At 50.5% G+C, this 17,144-nt stretch overlaps 1 protein-coding gene across 1 annotated transcript in view; it reads right to left on the reverse strand.

Annotated features, from left to right (window-relative positions):
• The window catches only part of PAPPA2 (pappalysin 2), a gene marked incomplete at both ends in the record, with an annotated part of 91,943 nt that continues 74,799 nt past the window's right edge, over positions 1 to 17,144 (reverse strand). The window contains 3 exons of the mRNA XM_082313979.1: positions 1 to 75; positions 2,055 to 2,153; positions 16,359 to 16,430. Coding sequence (XP_082170105.1) covers positions 1 to 75; positions 2,055 to 2,153; positions 16,359 to 16,430 — 246 coding nt within the window. The remainder of the gene's footprint in view (positions 76 to 2,054; positions 2,154 to 16,358; positions 16,431 to 17,144) is intronic.

Consider the following 17,144-nt stretch of genomic DNA (forward strand, 5'->3'; position numbering starts at 1 on the left):
CTACTGGTTCTCCTCAGCTGCCGGGTCACGGCACGTGCATTCATCCTGGTCACAGTCAGCAGCAAACGGGATCACCTGGGGGGACCGAAGGGAGATGTAAGCCTCTGCTTTGAGATCCCTGGTTCCTGGCACCCCTATGCCCCTGCAAGCCCTCTCCACCCCAGTACGGACAGACAGACACTGTGGGCTTCACCGTGATGTTGTTGGCATTGTGGAGACTGTTGGGCTCCACGCTCACTAAGAAACGGGCTCTGATACAAGTTGTCCCCGCCTGAGTTTTATTCTTAGCGTATTCCTTTTTGTTAACTTGTGTTTCAAATTTTTCAACCAAGGGTCAGCTTACATCTTGTGCTCCAAATGTCAAACCTGCGGGAGAATCCCCGCACCAATCCCGCACCAATCCCCTGGTGGGTGTGAGACATTTGGACTTGGGCTGGCAGTGGTGAAGCACCTCTAGATTTCAGTTTTACTTTGGCCCCTGTTAGAAAGCCCACCTTGTCCATGTCTGAGCCCATGGACCTGTCCTTCAAGCTACTCCTGGCTCTTCCAGGCTCAGCAAAGCATGAAGGTAGCACAGCCTCATCTTTTGCATCTCTTGGAGGAACTCAACCAAGCTCCCAGCTGCAAAGGCTGGCCTCCACACTACCTGATATAGGAGCCAGGGTAGATGCATACAGTTCTTGTGCATTATGGATTAAGAAAACCCAGGCAGGCTGGAGGCTGTGTGAGCAGCCCGTCAGTGGGGCAGGCAGTGGGTCCGTCTAGGGTCACCCACAAGCTGTGCTGCTTTGAGACATCCCACGGAAGTAGAGAGGCTCATTGCACATTGCTTTCTCTACAACAACTGTATGTGGCTAAGGAAGCTTATGCCACCGTAGCTGGTGGCAGCAGAGCAAGGTGGGAGGGCAACAGCAGGGCATCTGGCTCCTGGGAGCTGAGAAAACAGTTTCCTCCAGAGGTTTTATACACACCAGGTTCGGAGCCAGGAGTTTTTCTTAACTGTGGAAGCATGTTCAATTTTTCACAGCCTGGGCCAGTGAGAGGCTCGAGTGGTTTTTTGGTGTTTAAACCCCATATTCCTGCATCTGCCTTAACAGAGACGTGCTGCAGGCTTGTGCCATGGGAGATCTGGGACCCGTGGGGGATGCAAGCTGGGGCTGGGTCTCCTGAGAGCCATGGGACTGAAACTCCCCACCTTCCATTGTGAACCCATCTTTTATTTTGGCCAGAGATTCAGATGTCTCAGACCTCCTGAGAGCCATGCCTTGCCCCAAGATGTCATGATATCGCTGTGGCGGTTTCACTCATCACTTGGGTGTAAAGCCTTTTCTCTCTTATCTCAACTAGATCTTCCCAGGATTTTATTTTTCCTTTTCTCTATGTGTGTATGCGTGATGAAAGGAAAAATGATTCAAGTTCCACAACAAAGATGAGAAGATCCAAATTCACATATTTTTGCAGTGAGAAATTATCTCATGCCCTATGATTTGTTTTGCTGTTGGACATGCTTAGGAAGGATGGGCTGTGAGTACTGGATAGCAAGTTAGGTGGGAGGGGAGGTTGTGATGGCAGACAAAGAAGGGTCTGTGTAACCCCACCAACTTGCTCCCTCTACGCTATTCCTCCCTCCTTCCCTCCCCAGGAGAATTGGGAGGGAAAGCCCACAGCAGATGCCAATGGACCATATCAAAAATCCCCTGAGATTGCTCATTATACGACAAGGTGACTTCTGACTCACTGTGGCTAGTGCTACATCCTATGGAAGTAATTTCTTTGGGACTTGTTTCCCAAAACAAGAGGGAATCCCGTGAACCTCAGTGGGAGCTGAGCTGAGCTTTCAGTCCTGCTGGCTTGAGTCCAAACCCTGCTGTTAATCAGTGGGATGATATCTATCAGCTTCAGCTGGCTTTGGTTTAAAATCATGGGTTTGTTCTCCGTTCGTGGGAGAATTGCATTGCAGGCTCGGTTCCACGGCCAGCAAAGCCAAAGAGCATGGCTAGCAGTCACCACTTAATCCTAAATCCTGGCCAGCACCACAGAAGATGTTCACTTACCTTCCTAGAGGACAGTGTGGAGGAGCAGCAGTCACCCCCGTCATACTGGCAGTATGCCCGGTTGTTGATGGTGTCGCACCAGCCGTCTGCTTGGAAGGGCTAGGCAGAGAAACAAGTCTTTGCTGAAAGGGTTATTCAAAAGCATAAGGTTGTCCCCAAAAGCAGAGATCCCAGGTCCTCAGCAAGGCCCCTGTGCACTCTGATAAGGGCCAAGGCACAGTTCCACCATACACAACCCTCTCTTCAAAGCCAAAGGGCACCAGATGACTGGTATCCGGCTGGTGTGTATGGAGTCATGGGTGCTTGGAGGGCAGCAGCTGTAGCTCGAGGATCAGGGAATTGTGACAAGAAGTGAGAAAGCAAATCGACATCGCTAGAGAGGGCCCCAACCTGAATGCCACAAGTCCCCACTCCCATCTTACTCAGTGCTTCTCCACAGAGTCCATTGCCACCCAACTAGGAGTCAGTTGACCACCTCATCTGCTCGTCCACCTTCTCACACCACTCTCACATCTCTATTGTAATCCATCTCTCTGCATGTTCACTGGGGCAGGGCTTTGTAGGAAGCTGACCCAACTCTTCTCTTCAACACCTGTCCTCCCAAAGAGCTTGTCTCTGAAGTTGAGCTTGGTGACCTGGCTTGGGCAGCTAAGTACAGAGAGGCTGTTACGAGGATCAATAGAGCAACCTACTAGAGGATCAGTCTCAGGAAGGCAGGTGCTTTATCTCCCTTGGACTACAAGAAAAGTTCAGGAAGGTCAGGAGTCTCCCAGAAGTACTTGCACTCAAGCCAGGCCAAGCATTGGCAAGCGCTGGTTGCAAAGACTATGCCTTTTCCAGAATGCTCTTGCTGTCACTCTGACCCTGAGGAACATGTCCCCAAATTCCTCGAGACTCTTCACTGGAGGCTCTAGCCCTGTCCACAGCACATGGCTCCACCAAACCTTGCCGGGTTGGACTACAAGTCTACTTATCTGGTGGCCAGCTGGGACAAACAGAAGGAATCTTCATTAAGCACTAGCTCCCTACAGGCAAAATCCAACTCTGGATTGAGCAGAGAGGGCACCAGCCTACCGATGACCAGAAATATTGGCAATGAGGCCACCTTCCAGCTTCAGTCTTGGTGATCTTCATCCTCATTTATCTTCTTCGTGGCCCAAATATCACCCTCTGTAAGGAAATTGTATGTTTGAGTGGTGGGGGATTTTTCATTGCCAAAATAATGGTGGTTCCTCTTTGCATGGCACAGCCCAATGCACTTTGCTGCACCGTCGGGTCTGCCTGGACAACTGGGGCTTTGCAGAGCCCAGATTATCTTGGTGCACCTCAGATAAATGCTCCATCATTAACAAGCCGCCTTTACTTTCAGCTCTAATGTGCAAATAGAAACCTATCACAGCAGAATAGCTTTCTGCCCAGAAATGTTAAATGGCACAAGCAGACATTCAGAAATCCATTTTATTGTTGTTTAGTTACATGAGTCATCTGATCAGAGAAGAGAAATAAGCAACTGGGGCTGAGAAGCAGCCAACTAGGGCTGAGAAACAACGCTGTGCGACTGGTGCAACCAAACAACATGCATGTGAAGCACTTGCAACAAACTGTCAGGAACGATCTGCAGCCGAGGCTTATTTATCACAGATACACATCAGCACTGCCAAGCAACAACCGAATGTGCTAACAGAATGGAGAGGCCATTCATTAACCGAGTGATTAGTAATGAAATGCTTTGCCTGCTCCAGGCTCTGTGATGGTAGCTACTGGCCCAGCAACCATGGCCAACCTCCAGGAGGACTGCCGTCATCTGAAAGGGATCTTGGTGCAAACCTGGCCACTACTTTGCTCATGGAAGCACCCGCGCTGTTTCAGTGGATCTGGTGGCCCCAAACGTCAACGGGGCTTCAGAAAATACCCAGACCCAGCCTTTGATGGACACTCACATGTAGCACCCCTAAACTGAATGACAGCCAGCTGAAAAATATCACCACACCACAACAGCCCTGCATCCACTGTGCCAAAGCCAACATGCGGGACTGGTGATAATGCCAATAATTCACATGAAAAAGCCATGCCAAAACCAGGGAACCGATGTGGCTTTTTGTCATCATGACTCACAAAGAACAGAAATGGGCTCAACGTAGGCTAATGTCACTTAAGGCAGTAGCAGCAGGGATTATGGCAAACCACTGAGTCTGTCTCTGCTGTCAATACCAAGTCCCTGGGCCAAATCCAGGCAGCCACAGAGAGATTGCATTTGCCTGGAAGATCTCGCAAGAAAATAAGAAAGAGCGCACCTTCCTACAGCTGGGAAATTGAGGCACAGCCGGGTTAGGTATCTCACTCAAAAACAAGAAGGGATTTGGCTCCCATCATTGCTGTCGCACACTACATCCAGAGGAGACCAGGGTACAATTTCACCAAGGCAATAGCTTTAATGCTCCTCTTCCATTGAAAAGCATCAGTCAGTCTTAAATGATGGTGATCAAGGAAGGTCTCTGAGCCATGAAGCAACTTTGAGCACCGGGAGGGCCAAGGCAGGGATGCTCGGGCTGGCCGGTGCAGGGATGCAGGCAGGGGACCGGCCAGGGCCGCTGGCAGGGAAGAGCTCTTCTGGGTGTGATTTGCTTTTGCAGCCTTCCACGCAGTGGAGTTTTTCCTTGAGCTTTGCTCCATATGTCATGACTCACTGGCAAAACAACACCAGCCGCTTCGGTAGTTTCCATACAATTATGAGGGGGTTTGCCCATCCTGGCTACACAGGTCTGAAACAGTTTCCAGATCTTGTGCACAAGGTGGGGAGAGGACAGAGACAGGGACAGGACGGAGCAGGAGAGGCTCTCAGTTTCTCTCTTCACCTATTAGGGCTAATTGCCCCCTCCTCTCAACCCACTGGAGCCCGTACCCCACCCTAAACAAATACAGGCTCCTATGGCAACACTTGTTGGGGAAACTTAACAACTCATGCTCCAAATTACACTGGAAAAACATACGAGGGGAAAATAAAAAATGACTAATTGGACTTGAGGCTCAAGAGAGCCAGGCGCAGGGTTTGGGGACCGTTGTCGCTGCACCTCACCCAGTGCCTGGATAACACAGCGAATCCCGTTGCTTTGCCTTGTCAAGGTTTTCCAGCTGGTTTCATCTTTGCAAGCAGAAAGAGCAAAGTAAGGTGCTGGTGGGTCACCCTTGAGGGCAAAGGTGCCCTCGTACTTGCATCAGTCTCATTTTGGTCTTGCAAGACTCACAGCAAGGGAGGACACGAGCAATGCAACAAACAAAGAGCAGGTGATGTGAGAAAGGAAAACCTGTACAGACTCTTCAGCCTGTGCTTGAGCCGTGTGGCTCTACAGAAAGCAATGCCAGTGGTGGGAGAAGGGAGGTTTGCCCATGTTGGTGACTCGCAGAAACACCCAATGATGTTTTAAGATGCTGGCAGGAAAAAAACCCCAACACCAATGGCCAACTGTGCCATGCAAAGGCAATGCATGTGATCTGGGGAAATGGCCAGCTGGGTTTCATTTGCCAGAATATGCATCCTCCAGCATGGGGGGAAAAAGGGCTGGTTCAAATGGCTCAGATAAACTGGGAAAAAATGAATAAGGTAATTGCTGCAACCGCTCTGTGCCGCGTTAAGTGATAGGGAGCTGCTCGGTTAGGCAGCATGCCATCGAAGCAGCTAGCAAGCTGGGCTGTGTCAGCGAATCTCCCGGCTCGTGCCATCCGTCTTCCTTGTTTATTCAGACAGGAGCTTCAGCAGGGCATGTGTTAGCACGTGGAGGTGCAGCATCTGGCACCGCCGGGCCAGAGCCCTGCACTGCCAGCATAAAAATAGTAACTGCGAATCAAGTGCTTGGCAATTTAAATAGGTTAAAAAAACACACGCTCTCAAAGCCAGGAATAGGCAAAAATGAAAAGAGAAAAAATTAAGTTTAAAAAAAAATAAAAAGAGGGAAAAGTATTGCAGGCAAAGGAGGGATGTGAGAAAAGACTGGTTAGATCCCGCTGCATCCCAGGCAGAAGCATCTCAAGAGGGCTCAGCAGTGCTATTTCTCTTGAGGCTGCTGGGAGATGCTGTGCAGGGAGCAGCATCTGTGCACGGCATTTTTCCACCATTCCTGCAGAGTCCCTGGGGCCGGCTGGCTCCCTCCCCGGAGCTGGCGGCCTGCCCGGTGGGGAGCCTCCAATGCCATTGGGGAGGCAGGCAGGGTCCAGACACTTTTCTTCAAATCCACCTTTTATGTAGGTTGATTCACTACGAAAGAGCATGAAAGGGTGCGACAGAGTGAGGGAAAGACAGAGCATGAAGAATAAATCACAGATACCACCAGTATCATACATATTTTGCTGCTGTGTCATGTGTGGTTGATGAACATTATTTCCCAGAAATGCAGGTTTTGCTCTGGTCGAGCAGACCTGAAGGCCCGGTACCTTGCTTATGGCAATGACCCATTCCAGATGCTTCGGAGGAAGGTGGAAAAAAATTCAGCATGCACCTGGCCAATTGTGTAACCGAAGAGCTGAAAGGCTCTCCTGTGCTGCCGCTGGGATGGAGAGTGCTTGTGATTTCAATCTGCCCATAGCTAGAGAAAGCCCAGACCCCAGTTTCAGGGGATTAAGTCCAGCCTCAATAAGCAAAATATTTCCCCTCAGCCTTCGGGAGTCTGCGCAGGTCCTGGGCTTTGCAACTGTGCTGATCCTGTCCAAGAAGGGTACATAGTTTACTTTCATGCTGCTTCTAAGTCAGCATGGATTTTGCTGTCCTTTCGTCCTTCCCTTTGGGCATTGGTATTTTGGGAATCGATCTTGGACCCTTTGCATGCTGAGACGACCACGTGCGACCCTGCAGCTGAGGAGGTGCAGGTGTCTTCATCCTTCTCAGCTGTCGCTCTCAAAGCAGCCCCAGAGGAACAGGGGAACCATCATTTCAGCAGGGGAGACAGGCAGGGACCAGCCCTGGAAAAGATGCTATGCTGTGAGACCCATGCCTTGTGCATCAGCTGCACAGCTGTTAACTCTGCTCTTGTGATGGATGAGCCATTACCGATGGAAAGATCAGTTGGAGGAGACAGGAGGGAGACGGCATGGCAGGGAGACAGGGACAGGACTGGATGACAAACCTCTGCTGGAGAAATGTCTCCCCTCATTGTGCACATGGTCTTCCAGGAGCCACCACCTTGCAGGGTCTTCAAGAGCAAGCCCCCAAAGGCATGAGCACATGCTCAGCACCAGAAACAAGAAAGCAGCAGTAGCCAGGGCCAGGCTCTCTCTTAGCACAGCTGGAAACCCCTGCCCATTTGGCCACAGAGGGATGTCAGCCCAAACCAGGGCTCAGAGAACCATGGGTTATGTACCTAGAGCTGCCCCAGGGCTGGAGACCACTGCGGCTTCAGAGGTCTAAAGCATGCAAGAGAAGCTGTGTCCCAGGCAAAAGCCACTGTGTGTGCTGGGGGGAACAGGCAGGGGTGCGTGGGGAAAGGAAAGCACGAAGAGGCTGCAGCAGTCCTTGGCCAGGGATAGGCAGAGGGCAGCTTCTCCCCACTGAATGCCTTTCCTTCCTTCCTTCCCTCCCACCTCACCCACTAGCCAAGATATTTCAGAAAGCTCTGGGAGGTCCCTGGGAGGACTTGAAGAATACCCAAAGCCTTGTTAAAAGTCTGGTTCCCTTAAAGCCCCTATGTATCCACCACCCCAGCTTGGGTCCCTGGATATTCCCTCTTCCATCCCTATCCGCATCTCTCCAACACTGCTCCAAACCACTGTTTCCCTGCAAAAACTGGGGCTGGTGTCAGTCCCTTCAGCCGCAGACGTGGCAGGAGCTAGTTAAAGCGATACTATAGCACAGTGTCCTCAGGACACATCCCTTTCCTTGCATACACACACACTTCATGCTGGTGAGGCAGAGAGCCCGGCCATTCTTGGCTCCCCCTGCTTGCCCAGGGAAGTTGACTGGGAATGCAGACTGTGGGAGGAAACGACAATGTTCATTGTTTGGATTAAATATTTTTCTTGGCCCTGTCTCTGTTGCAGTGTGTCTTTTATTTTATTATTTTTTTTCTCCCCCGCCTCGACACCCCAAGCACATTCACTTTCCCTCTCTCCTTCCTGAGGCTCTCCACATGCAAAGAGGAAATCAGCTCTAAAAAACACAGAGAGGGACAGAGAGGGAACAGGGCTAGCTTCTGCTCAAAAAGCTTTTTGGGATGCCTTGCTGCCCTGAGCCATTCCAGGCAGCAAGCAAGTGCTACCTGGCCCATTGCAGTGACGAAGGCAGGGCAAATACCGCTCAGAGGAAGAGGGCTCTAGAAATTTGGTGAGAGGCACCTGGGACCAAGTGGCCTGAAGAAAAGAGAAAGGAATTCCTACAAACCCAGCACTTCATCCACCATTTCAATGTTTCCTAGTTTCTGTCCCGTGAGCTGTTCCTGTGCTTCTTTTGAATCATGGTGGCTGTCCCCTGGAGCCACATACCTGCAGGATGGCTTGCTAGGAGACATCGTGGACCTACCCCATCACCTCAGACATGGCTAGAAAGCAAAATGGAGAAATGCCGGTTGTTTCCAAGCTTGCTGGTGTCCCTGAGCCACTCACTCGTCAGCTCAGCATGCAGACTGCTTTCATCACATCTCAGGTCTGCAGGAACATCTGCTGCAGCTCCAACATCCTTCTCCCCAGGCCTCACTAAGAAAATAGAGGCTTGTTGCTTGAGAAAGTACTCCACATACTCTAAGGAATGTTTCAAGGAAGGAGTGACAGGCTGGAAGGCAGCATCCTGCTGTCTGGTTTCAGCCTGTGTGCCATCACTTGTACTGCCATGCCCAAGGCAAGCAACAGCCCAGCTCCCAGCAGTCTTAGTATGCCGCTCTAGGTGTTCTTCAGGACAAAAGGGGTCCTCTGGACATGGGTTTCCTGCAAACATCTGGGCCCTGTTTGAATCAGTCTGGATTGAGTTTGGACAGGATCAGTGTCTGAAGCGGGATAAAGAGTACAGAGGTTAGATTGCTGCTTGGTCTCCAGCCTGAATGCTGCTGTAGATAGCCATACTGGGAGAGCAGGTCCTTGCCTTCATGGTGTCTGAAAGCGCTTCTATGTCCCAGGCCAGGATTTGGTCTGGACACACTTCTGCAGAAGTGACTATGTGGCACCTTGGGCTGCTGAATGGGGATGTGTTTCTTCTCCCCTGTACTGCTCTGTGCCTTGTTTCTCACGGACCCCATGTCTCAGCAGACAGTGATCTAGAAAGGGATTTGCACAGTCCACAGGGACAAGAGTAAAGAAAGAGCTGGAAAGCTGCTGTAGATAAACACCACATCAGAGCAAGTCTTTGCTTCCATAAAAACATCTCTGTATTCACAGCAGGGTCCTTAGCTTCATCCTTTTTACACCCTGATCTCAGTGCTAACAGAAGAAAACCAGAAGCAGGAAAGCACAAGCAAAGGGGAGCACAGGAAGATGCCATGTGTCAATAGTACTCCTAGCAAGCATGGTGGGTCCCAGAGACGGGTCCCCAGTGATGACCATTCCCAGGGCTGCTACTGCGCCCATGAGAGAAGCCAGGACTTCCCATGCCACGAGCACCAGCCTGCGATCCTACCCTCAGCAGCTTGCCTGCTGCCATGGATTAGATCTCCTGCCAAGCTGTTTGTGCAAAATATGTTGCAGGATAGAACGGGTTATGGAAAACAAGCCCTGAAAACCACAAGGGCCTCCTGACCCACTTGTATCTGGTTTCTGCCAAGTTCTTGTTACAGATCTTAAACAGAAAGAAAAACAATGTACGAGGGATGAAGGAGCTGAAGGGGAATGAATGTTCATGTTGGAAGAGTAGTTGGCTGGGCTACGCTTGGGGATGTTTGTTTATTATCAGAAGCAACTCATTGATTTTTATTTCAGCGGGTGCTTTCAGTGGCTTTCCACTCCCTCTGTCTGTGTCTCTGACTGCACGACTGTGACCGTCAGGAGAGGGGAAAGTCGGACATGGACAGGGACAGAGGGATGGCACCTGAGCTGGAGAGGGCAGAGAAGTAGCCATAGGTTGGGGTATCCCAAGTGCAGGCCAGCCTGCACAGCCATGGGTTGGGGGAGCTGAGGCTGCTTCCACCAATTTGGGTCTCCACCACCACCGGTGTTGTACCTGGATGCTGTAGTCCTACCTATGCCAAAAGGCTCCTGTCTTTTGGGGCTCTGTAAGCCTGTCCCTACAGGCAGGAGAGCTGCACCTGTCCTTGCACCATGCTGGTGTGTGATCATTTTGTTTCCCTCTGTTTGCTTTGTCTCTTAAGAAAATGAAGTTTCTACGATCGCACTCTACGTGTGTGCAGGGGACAGAGATCTTCTTGCAGTTTAGGAAAAGTATGCCTCAACTGAGATTTTTGGAAGAGGAATGAATTTCTTTGAGCTCATCCCCTGAAAGGCTATATCCCACGCTAAGCAGCCTGTGCTGCTCATGCCAAGAGCAGCATGAAAATGTACCCAGCAGGTATGTAGAGAGCTCCCCATCTTGTCTTCCACATCCCCAGCATGAAGGGCTTTGCCCTCACAGATCAGGGGCCAGGTCTGATTGAGCAGTGACCACTACCTGCAGTCCATGCCCCTTGTACTCCCCCACTATTGACACTTGCTGCATTAGGCATGGTGAAGGTATAGCCCTGCCTGGTCCTTTCAGCATCTCTTTGTGGACCTGATGTCCACTAATTTGATTAATCCCTTTTTGAACTTAAAGCTACTACTCACCCCTGCAGCCTCACATGGCAGCCAGTTTCAGTGTTCACTGTGTCCAAAGTACTTTCCTTCACCTCTTTGAAGCAACCCCCTTGCCAGTCTCAGTGAGTGCTCCCCAGTTCTGCATTCATCTTATCTAGCACCTCTGTGACTTGGCAAACCTCCAGCCATCTTCTGCTCTCCAAACTGAAGAGTCCCAGCTGTTTTAGGGTCTCCTTGAAGGGCAGCTGTGGCATCCCCTTAATCATTTTGATTGCTTTTTCCAATTCCACTGCGTACTCTTGAGATGTGGAGGCCAACATGTTGTGTACTATCCAAAATGTGAATGTACCAGAATCTAGAGTGACTCACCGAGTCCTCTTTGGTCGCTTGGATCACATGGGTTTGTAGGCTTTGGCAAGACTCCTGAAGGAATAGCAGTCACACAGTCTGCCTCTTGCCTGCTTACAAGAACAGCAGTCACATCCAGTAGGATCTTCTCCACATTTTCAAAGCCAGCCAGACAGAAGAAGAATGTGGACTGGATAAAGGTGTCATGAAATGCTCCCACGGGGACAGGAAATGATATAATGATGATGTGAGCATCACAAGAGGGTGACTTTAAATTCTGGCCATGCTGAGATACCTAGTTGCTCTAGAGAGTCTCCTTGGAGAAGCTGGGGTGCCTGTAGTCCTCATTGCCTTAAGTCCCAGGAGAGCAGAAGAGGATCTCTTTCCCGGAGCGGAGCATCCTACCTGCATCATGTTTCTTCCTGGTTTCCTGCACCAAGCTTTGCCATGGTACAAAATCAGAGCTCCCAGTTCTGCAAGGAGGGACAATCAAGGGGCCCCAGCCCCATCAATGGTGAGGAGCAGAGGCAGCTGCCTGCAGCTGGACCCCAACTGCAGCGCTTTACCCAGGGAGCAGGTTGCCTGCCCTGTCTCCCATCACATTAAAGCACAGTGGGACCCTCATTTTAGATGAGACTTCCCATCATCCCTGTTGCATATGCCTTCAAAGGGGTTAATTTGGGCTGACAGTGGCTGGACACAAGCCACAGACATGCCGGGTAAGGGTTTTGTGCATGCTCGTGGGAAGAGCCAAGGATCCATTGAGGTCCTTGACTACCTGTTGGATCAAGAGATTAGAGAACAACTTGCAACCGCAAACACACTTCAATCCCTATCTCATAATTTCCATTGTAATACCTCAGGAAAACCACAAAACAAGGAACAGATGAGTGTTTTACAATCGTGATAACATGACCAGCAGCACACGCAAGGGCAGCAAGACCTTGTCCTCATGCAGGGAAGACCTAAGAAATTCCCAGCAGCTCATGCTCACGATAGCTTTCTGGTATGGCCCATCTTCACCCAGAGTGTGAAGCAGAGACCTCAAGCCAAAGTCTCTGCATGTTCCCCCAGCTTGCAGGCAGGGCTGCTCGGAGCAAAGCACAGAAAAGCAAGCCTCAACCAGAGAAGGCACCAAGTCACATCAGGAAGGAATTGCTACCCTGCGAGGCAGACCACAGCTGTAGTAGCTCTTGTCCAACTCCTACCATACCAGTACGAAGCTCTGCCTACTAGTGGTCTGTCCAAAGCATGCTGCTTAAATTCCTTGCAATTAACCCTTTGCTACCTGCACACAATGATGAAGCAGAGCTGGAGGTGGGGGCAAGGTCAGCATGTTGCACAACCTTGGGAGATAGAGGGGTGCAGAGCTGGCAAGTTACACGGACTAGAAGATGCTCTATAGCAGCCAATGTTGGCCACACTCATGCATGGACTGTTTTGGACCATGGCAGGAATAGTCCAAGGGAGCAGCCTAGATCACTGTACATGCTGTCTCCTCTGAAGTCAACAGCCTCACTTGCTCTTAGGCACAGGAGGATAGCTGAAACTGGTCACCTCAGGATGGCTTGGGAGAACCTGCCCCAGATGCTGCAAACACCTCTCTCCCAGCAGCTGAGCACACCACCAGGACCATGACCGCCTCCTCCCAAACCATGGTGGGGAGGGGGGTTTCTCTCCTCCTCCACTCCCCTCTCCACCCAGCCTCAAGCCCCTTCCTCTCCCCCCCTACTGGTGCTGCCATCTGTTTTTCTACTGATGGCAGGGGATGAGATGTTCCGCTGGCCCTTGAGAGGCGAAGCACACTCGGTGCTAACTCGTATTCCTGACGGGCTCCTGGAAGGGTTTGCATCCCTCCCTCCCTCTCTCACCCACTGAACTACGTGCCTTCGCGCTCTGGGGATGGGGAACTTGGCAAGGCGCAGCGAGAGACCAGGAGGCAGATGGACGACCAGATTAATGGAAAGAGAAGGGAGGTGGGGAGAGGAGTGAGAGGGATGAGGAGGCAGGCTGATCCACTGCCAAAGTACAATAAAGATGAGTGAGAATCCCTCTAACGCCATTGCACGGTGACCTGAACTTTCTAATGTGAGGCAGAGCTCCAGCTGAGGCTGGGGAGGTTGAGGTTTGGCTACTGCTGCCATGCCCCAGCCCAAAGTGACTCCACCAGGGAGAGACAGTATGAGCAGCCAGGTGGCCTGGATTTCTCTTATGTAGGGTTGTTCCCCTCACTGAGGCATCCAGATGAGAAAGCTTCCTCATCCAACACATACTTGGCAGTCAATGGAGAGACAATGGCATCTCCGAGGGGTGACTCAGACCTGAGGTGACCTGGACAGTCCACTGGAACAGCATTTCACTGCCCAGTGGAGAGCAGAGGCTGGGCTCCTAAAGAAGGTGCCTCCAGTCAGGGATTACTGCGAAATGTGGGACTAAGATGTCCCATGGACATGACAAGTCAAGCTGAACGACATCAGATCCAGCAGGGGCTATGCTCTACAGAGGCAGAACATTTCTCATGCAGGAAAATGAAGGGGAGAACAAGAAACAGAGATGTGGTGGTGGGGCACCACGCAGCAAGGAGAGATTACAGGTTATATTCCATCGCTACCCTGCTCTTACTGTCTGACATCTCCACATCCCACAAGAGATTGGGTCCCAAGTGAAATGGCCTCTGAGAACTGCAGTGCTTTTGGTCACAAGGATGGAGGCAGGAGAGGAATAGGAATGAGGGAGGAAGCCAGCACACATGAGGTGGAAACAACATTCAGGGCATTTTCTGTGGTCAAACGAGGGGACTGGTAACACCTCCCTTCTTCCCAGTGCCGAGCAGCAGCTCCCAGAGCAATACTTTGAATAAGACACTTTTGGTAAGAGTTATTCTTTATGGCAAGACAATGACTACTATAAAATACATGTGAAAAAATGTTATCTAGGAAGACTTGGCTTATCAGTCCAACCTTAACAACCTGCAGCATTGTAGAAGAAAACCCAGTGAAAAGAATAATCAAAGACATGCATGTGAGAAGCGAGGAGGAAGAGAACAGGGAGGCAGCGGTTGTGAGCTGTATCAAAAAGGAGAGCATCAGGGTGAAAGAAACTATCTGAGGATGAATTCATTAGTATTACAGTGAGTGACTGTGACCTTAAAAATAGGCCTGCACTGACAAAATTGCTAACGAGGAAGAAGGCATTGTTCCACAGAGGAGAATCAGGATATCTGACAAATAGTTAGATGACCCGAAGGACTAGAGAGAGAAGCAGGATGACATTCACATGCACAAAATTGAAGGGCAAGCTCTTGTACTGATGGTAAAACATCTGCTGTTAGCTTGGAGCTCATCAGTTGGAAACAAAGGAGGTAGAGAAAGATCTGGGTGTACTTGCTGACCACAGGATATCTCTGAGCTGCCAGACAGATGCAACTGCAGAATAAACACATATAGTTCTGGGTCCTATCAAAAGAGACATTTCCAGCACAAGGAAGCTTTGTGCAGAACTTTGGTGAGACCTCAGCTGGAAGAGTATGTACTGCTTGGTCATTCCTGACGAAAGATTAATTGAAAGCAGAAGAGGCATTAAAAAGTCTACAAGGGTGATGAAGAGCGTGGACTCTCCATTTTCTGGTAGGACACTGCAAGATTTTGCCTTGCTTAACCTCCTGTACACTAAGACTGCTGTCCAGGATTGCTTTGTAAGAGTAAAAGGGGATGACAAGCATCCAGGAACAGAAAGAGGTCATGTTGGCCGTGAGCATGTTTGTGTGGCCAATGAGAAGACAGTGACTGTGAGATGGTGGGACTTCAGGTAGTTGGTGTCGTGTGTGTGTGTGTTGCAAATAAGCTAGCATTTTTCATCATTCCCTACGGGACCTCTTGCTGAAGGCACAGACCCAAGGTGAGGTGCAGGAACCATCGCAGAGGAAAGGCTGGGGTCGGTCTGGTGTATCTGAACCTAAGGGAGCATCCTCACACCTGTGTTGGCTTTCTCTCACCTGAGCTGCACACAAAGGGAAGAAGGAGCACCTCACACCCCATCTGTTTCTTTTTTGGAAGGACCAACTCCCAGAGAGCACAAGGAGCGGTTCTCCCTTGTCAGCAGGAGAACCACAGATGGGATCACCACAACCATCTCGACTGCTCTTCCACATAAGCCCATCCTACTTCAAATACATTGCCCCAGAGCTGAGCAAAAAGATGTGGTTTAGAAAGACCTGGAGCTCCCAAAACACCAGAGGATCCATCACTAAGCTCTGGTACTCAACCATCAAACACCTCTAGCACACAGCACCTCCTTCCCCTACGCTTGCAGCCCATGCCTTGCAGTAGAGACACACAACACAGCCATCGAGTTTGGGAAATAACTGCAACACCTTCTGTTGACCATAACATTTCCTTCCCGGGGATGTGCCCCCTGCAACATCACCTTTTCTCCCACACTTCAGTCAGCAAAGAGCTGAGCTAGGCAGAATCGGTGAGCAAAAGCAATCATTTGCATTGAAATGAACACATAAAAAAATAATCAGCAAAACCCAAAGCTATTTTTGGTGTGCAAACTTCATTTACATTTTCCTTTTTCGTAAAAATCCCAAGTTTTCAGCATACAACATTCCAAAATGCCCCCCTCTTTTTCCTTTTATCCTCAATCATAATAACAACTAGTGCTTGACAAGGACTGCCTATTTTTAATTTCCTTTGTGAACTGACTCCAGGCTGCCTATGATTTTCTCCTGCCTGGTCATTATTCAAAGTGAAATGAGCAGCTAACTGATTTCTGCAAGGAATTCTTTGTCTGCAGATTCTTCAGGAGCGGTTTGTTTTGCATGTACGATGCTGGAAATCCTAGTTGTTTTGGTTGGATGTGTGAGTCACATAGGGCTTTTCTGGATCCGCGTTACTCTAGAACTGCAGTTCTGGTTAAGGAAATATTCAGCCTTGGAGTCAGCACGAGCTTTTTGGGGATACCCCTTGCCAGTGAAATCCATTTGCTAGAACGTTCTGCCTGGGCTGGCCAACAAGAAGCAGGCAAGGAAGTAAATGGGTTATTCTGAAGCTCTCGTTCCCCAGCATCGCCCTGGCTGCAGGGGACCATACCCAAGGATGCTTGCTCTGGTCACTGCTCAGCCAGCAAGCCCTGGCCCAGCTCAGAGCAAACATGAAGTCAAAGCCATCTGGCTTTGTACTGGAGCCAGTCTTCATTACCAGGAGCTCTCCTGCAAGGAGCAGGCAGCTTGTGCTGGGGGCAGGGGTGGCTTACCTCACACGACTGGATGCAGTGAATGACAGAGGGGTCTGGATACCACCGCAGCCTGCCCGTGCACACAATATGCTGAGGAGGGAAGGAGAAAAGACCTGTTAGGCAAGGCAGCAGAGGGAGGGCAACAGCCACCAATGCTCTCTGGAGGTAGAGGGTTTCCCACGACACTACATTGCTCATTGCAGTGCAGAACAGCAGAGGCATCCCCAGGAGCCTCCCTGCACCTCTGCCCAGCGGGAAACCCTTTGAAGCCCATCAAACCCAAGGCAGCTGCACCTGGTTCTCCCACAAACCAGGGTACATTGTTCAAGGCAGAGGCTGGATAGACACACGTGTGTCTATGTAGATGTATATAGATACACAACTGAGAGAGGACACAGGGAGATGGCAGGGACAACCAGAGAAGTGGGTTTGGCTGGCAGTGCCTCCTCACGGTGGCTGACTTGGCCACAAGCTGCTGCTGGGAGGAAGCAACCTGGAGCCACGACAGGCTGAGCCTGCCATCACCTCTCTGCGTGATGCTGGATTCACCAGCTTCTCGCTAATACAGGATGGGGGGCTCAGCCAGTCATCATTTGATGCCTGGATCAATTTTCTCATTGACCCCTGCTCAGGCTCTGAGAACCGGGTCCTGGGAGGACTCACCTCCCCAGACTTGGCCTGAAGCAGATACACCAGACTCACGTTCACTCATATGGGGCTGAGGTTATCGCTGGTATTTACAAGGAACAAACTCGGCTGTTGCAGCCAACTGGACACAAGAGCGAGATGTGGAGGGCTCAGTTT

Source organism: Platalea leucorodia (assembly GCF_965183815.1).
Source record: "Platalea leucorodia genome assembly, chromosome: 5".
Classification (NCBI taxonomy): Eukaryota; Metazoa; Chordata; class Aves; order Pelecaniformes; family Threskiornithidae; genus Platalea; species Platalea leucorodia.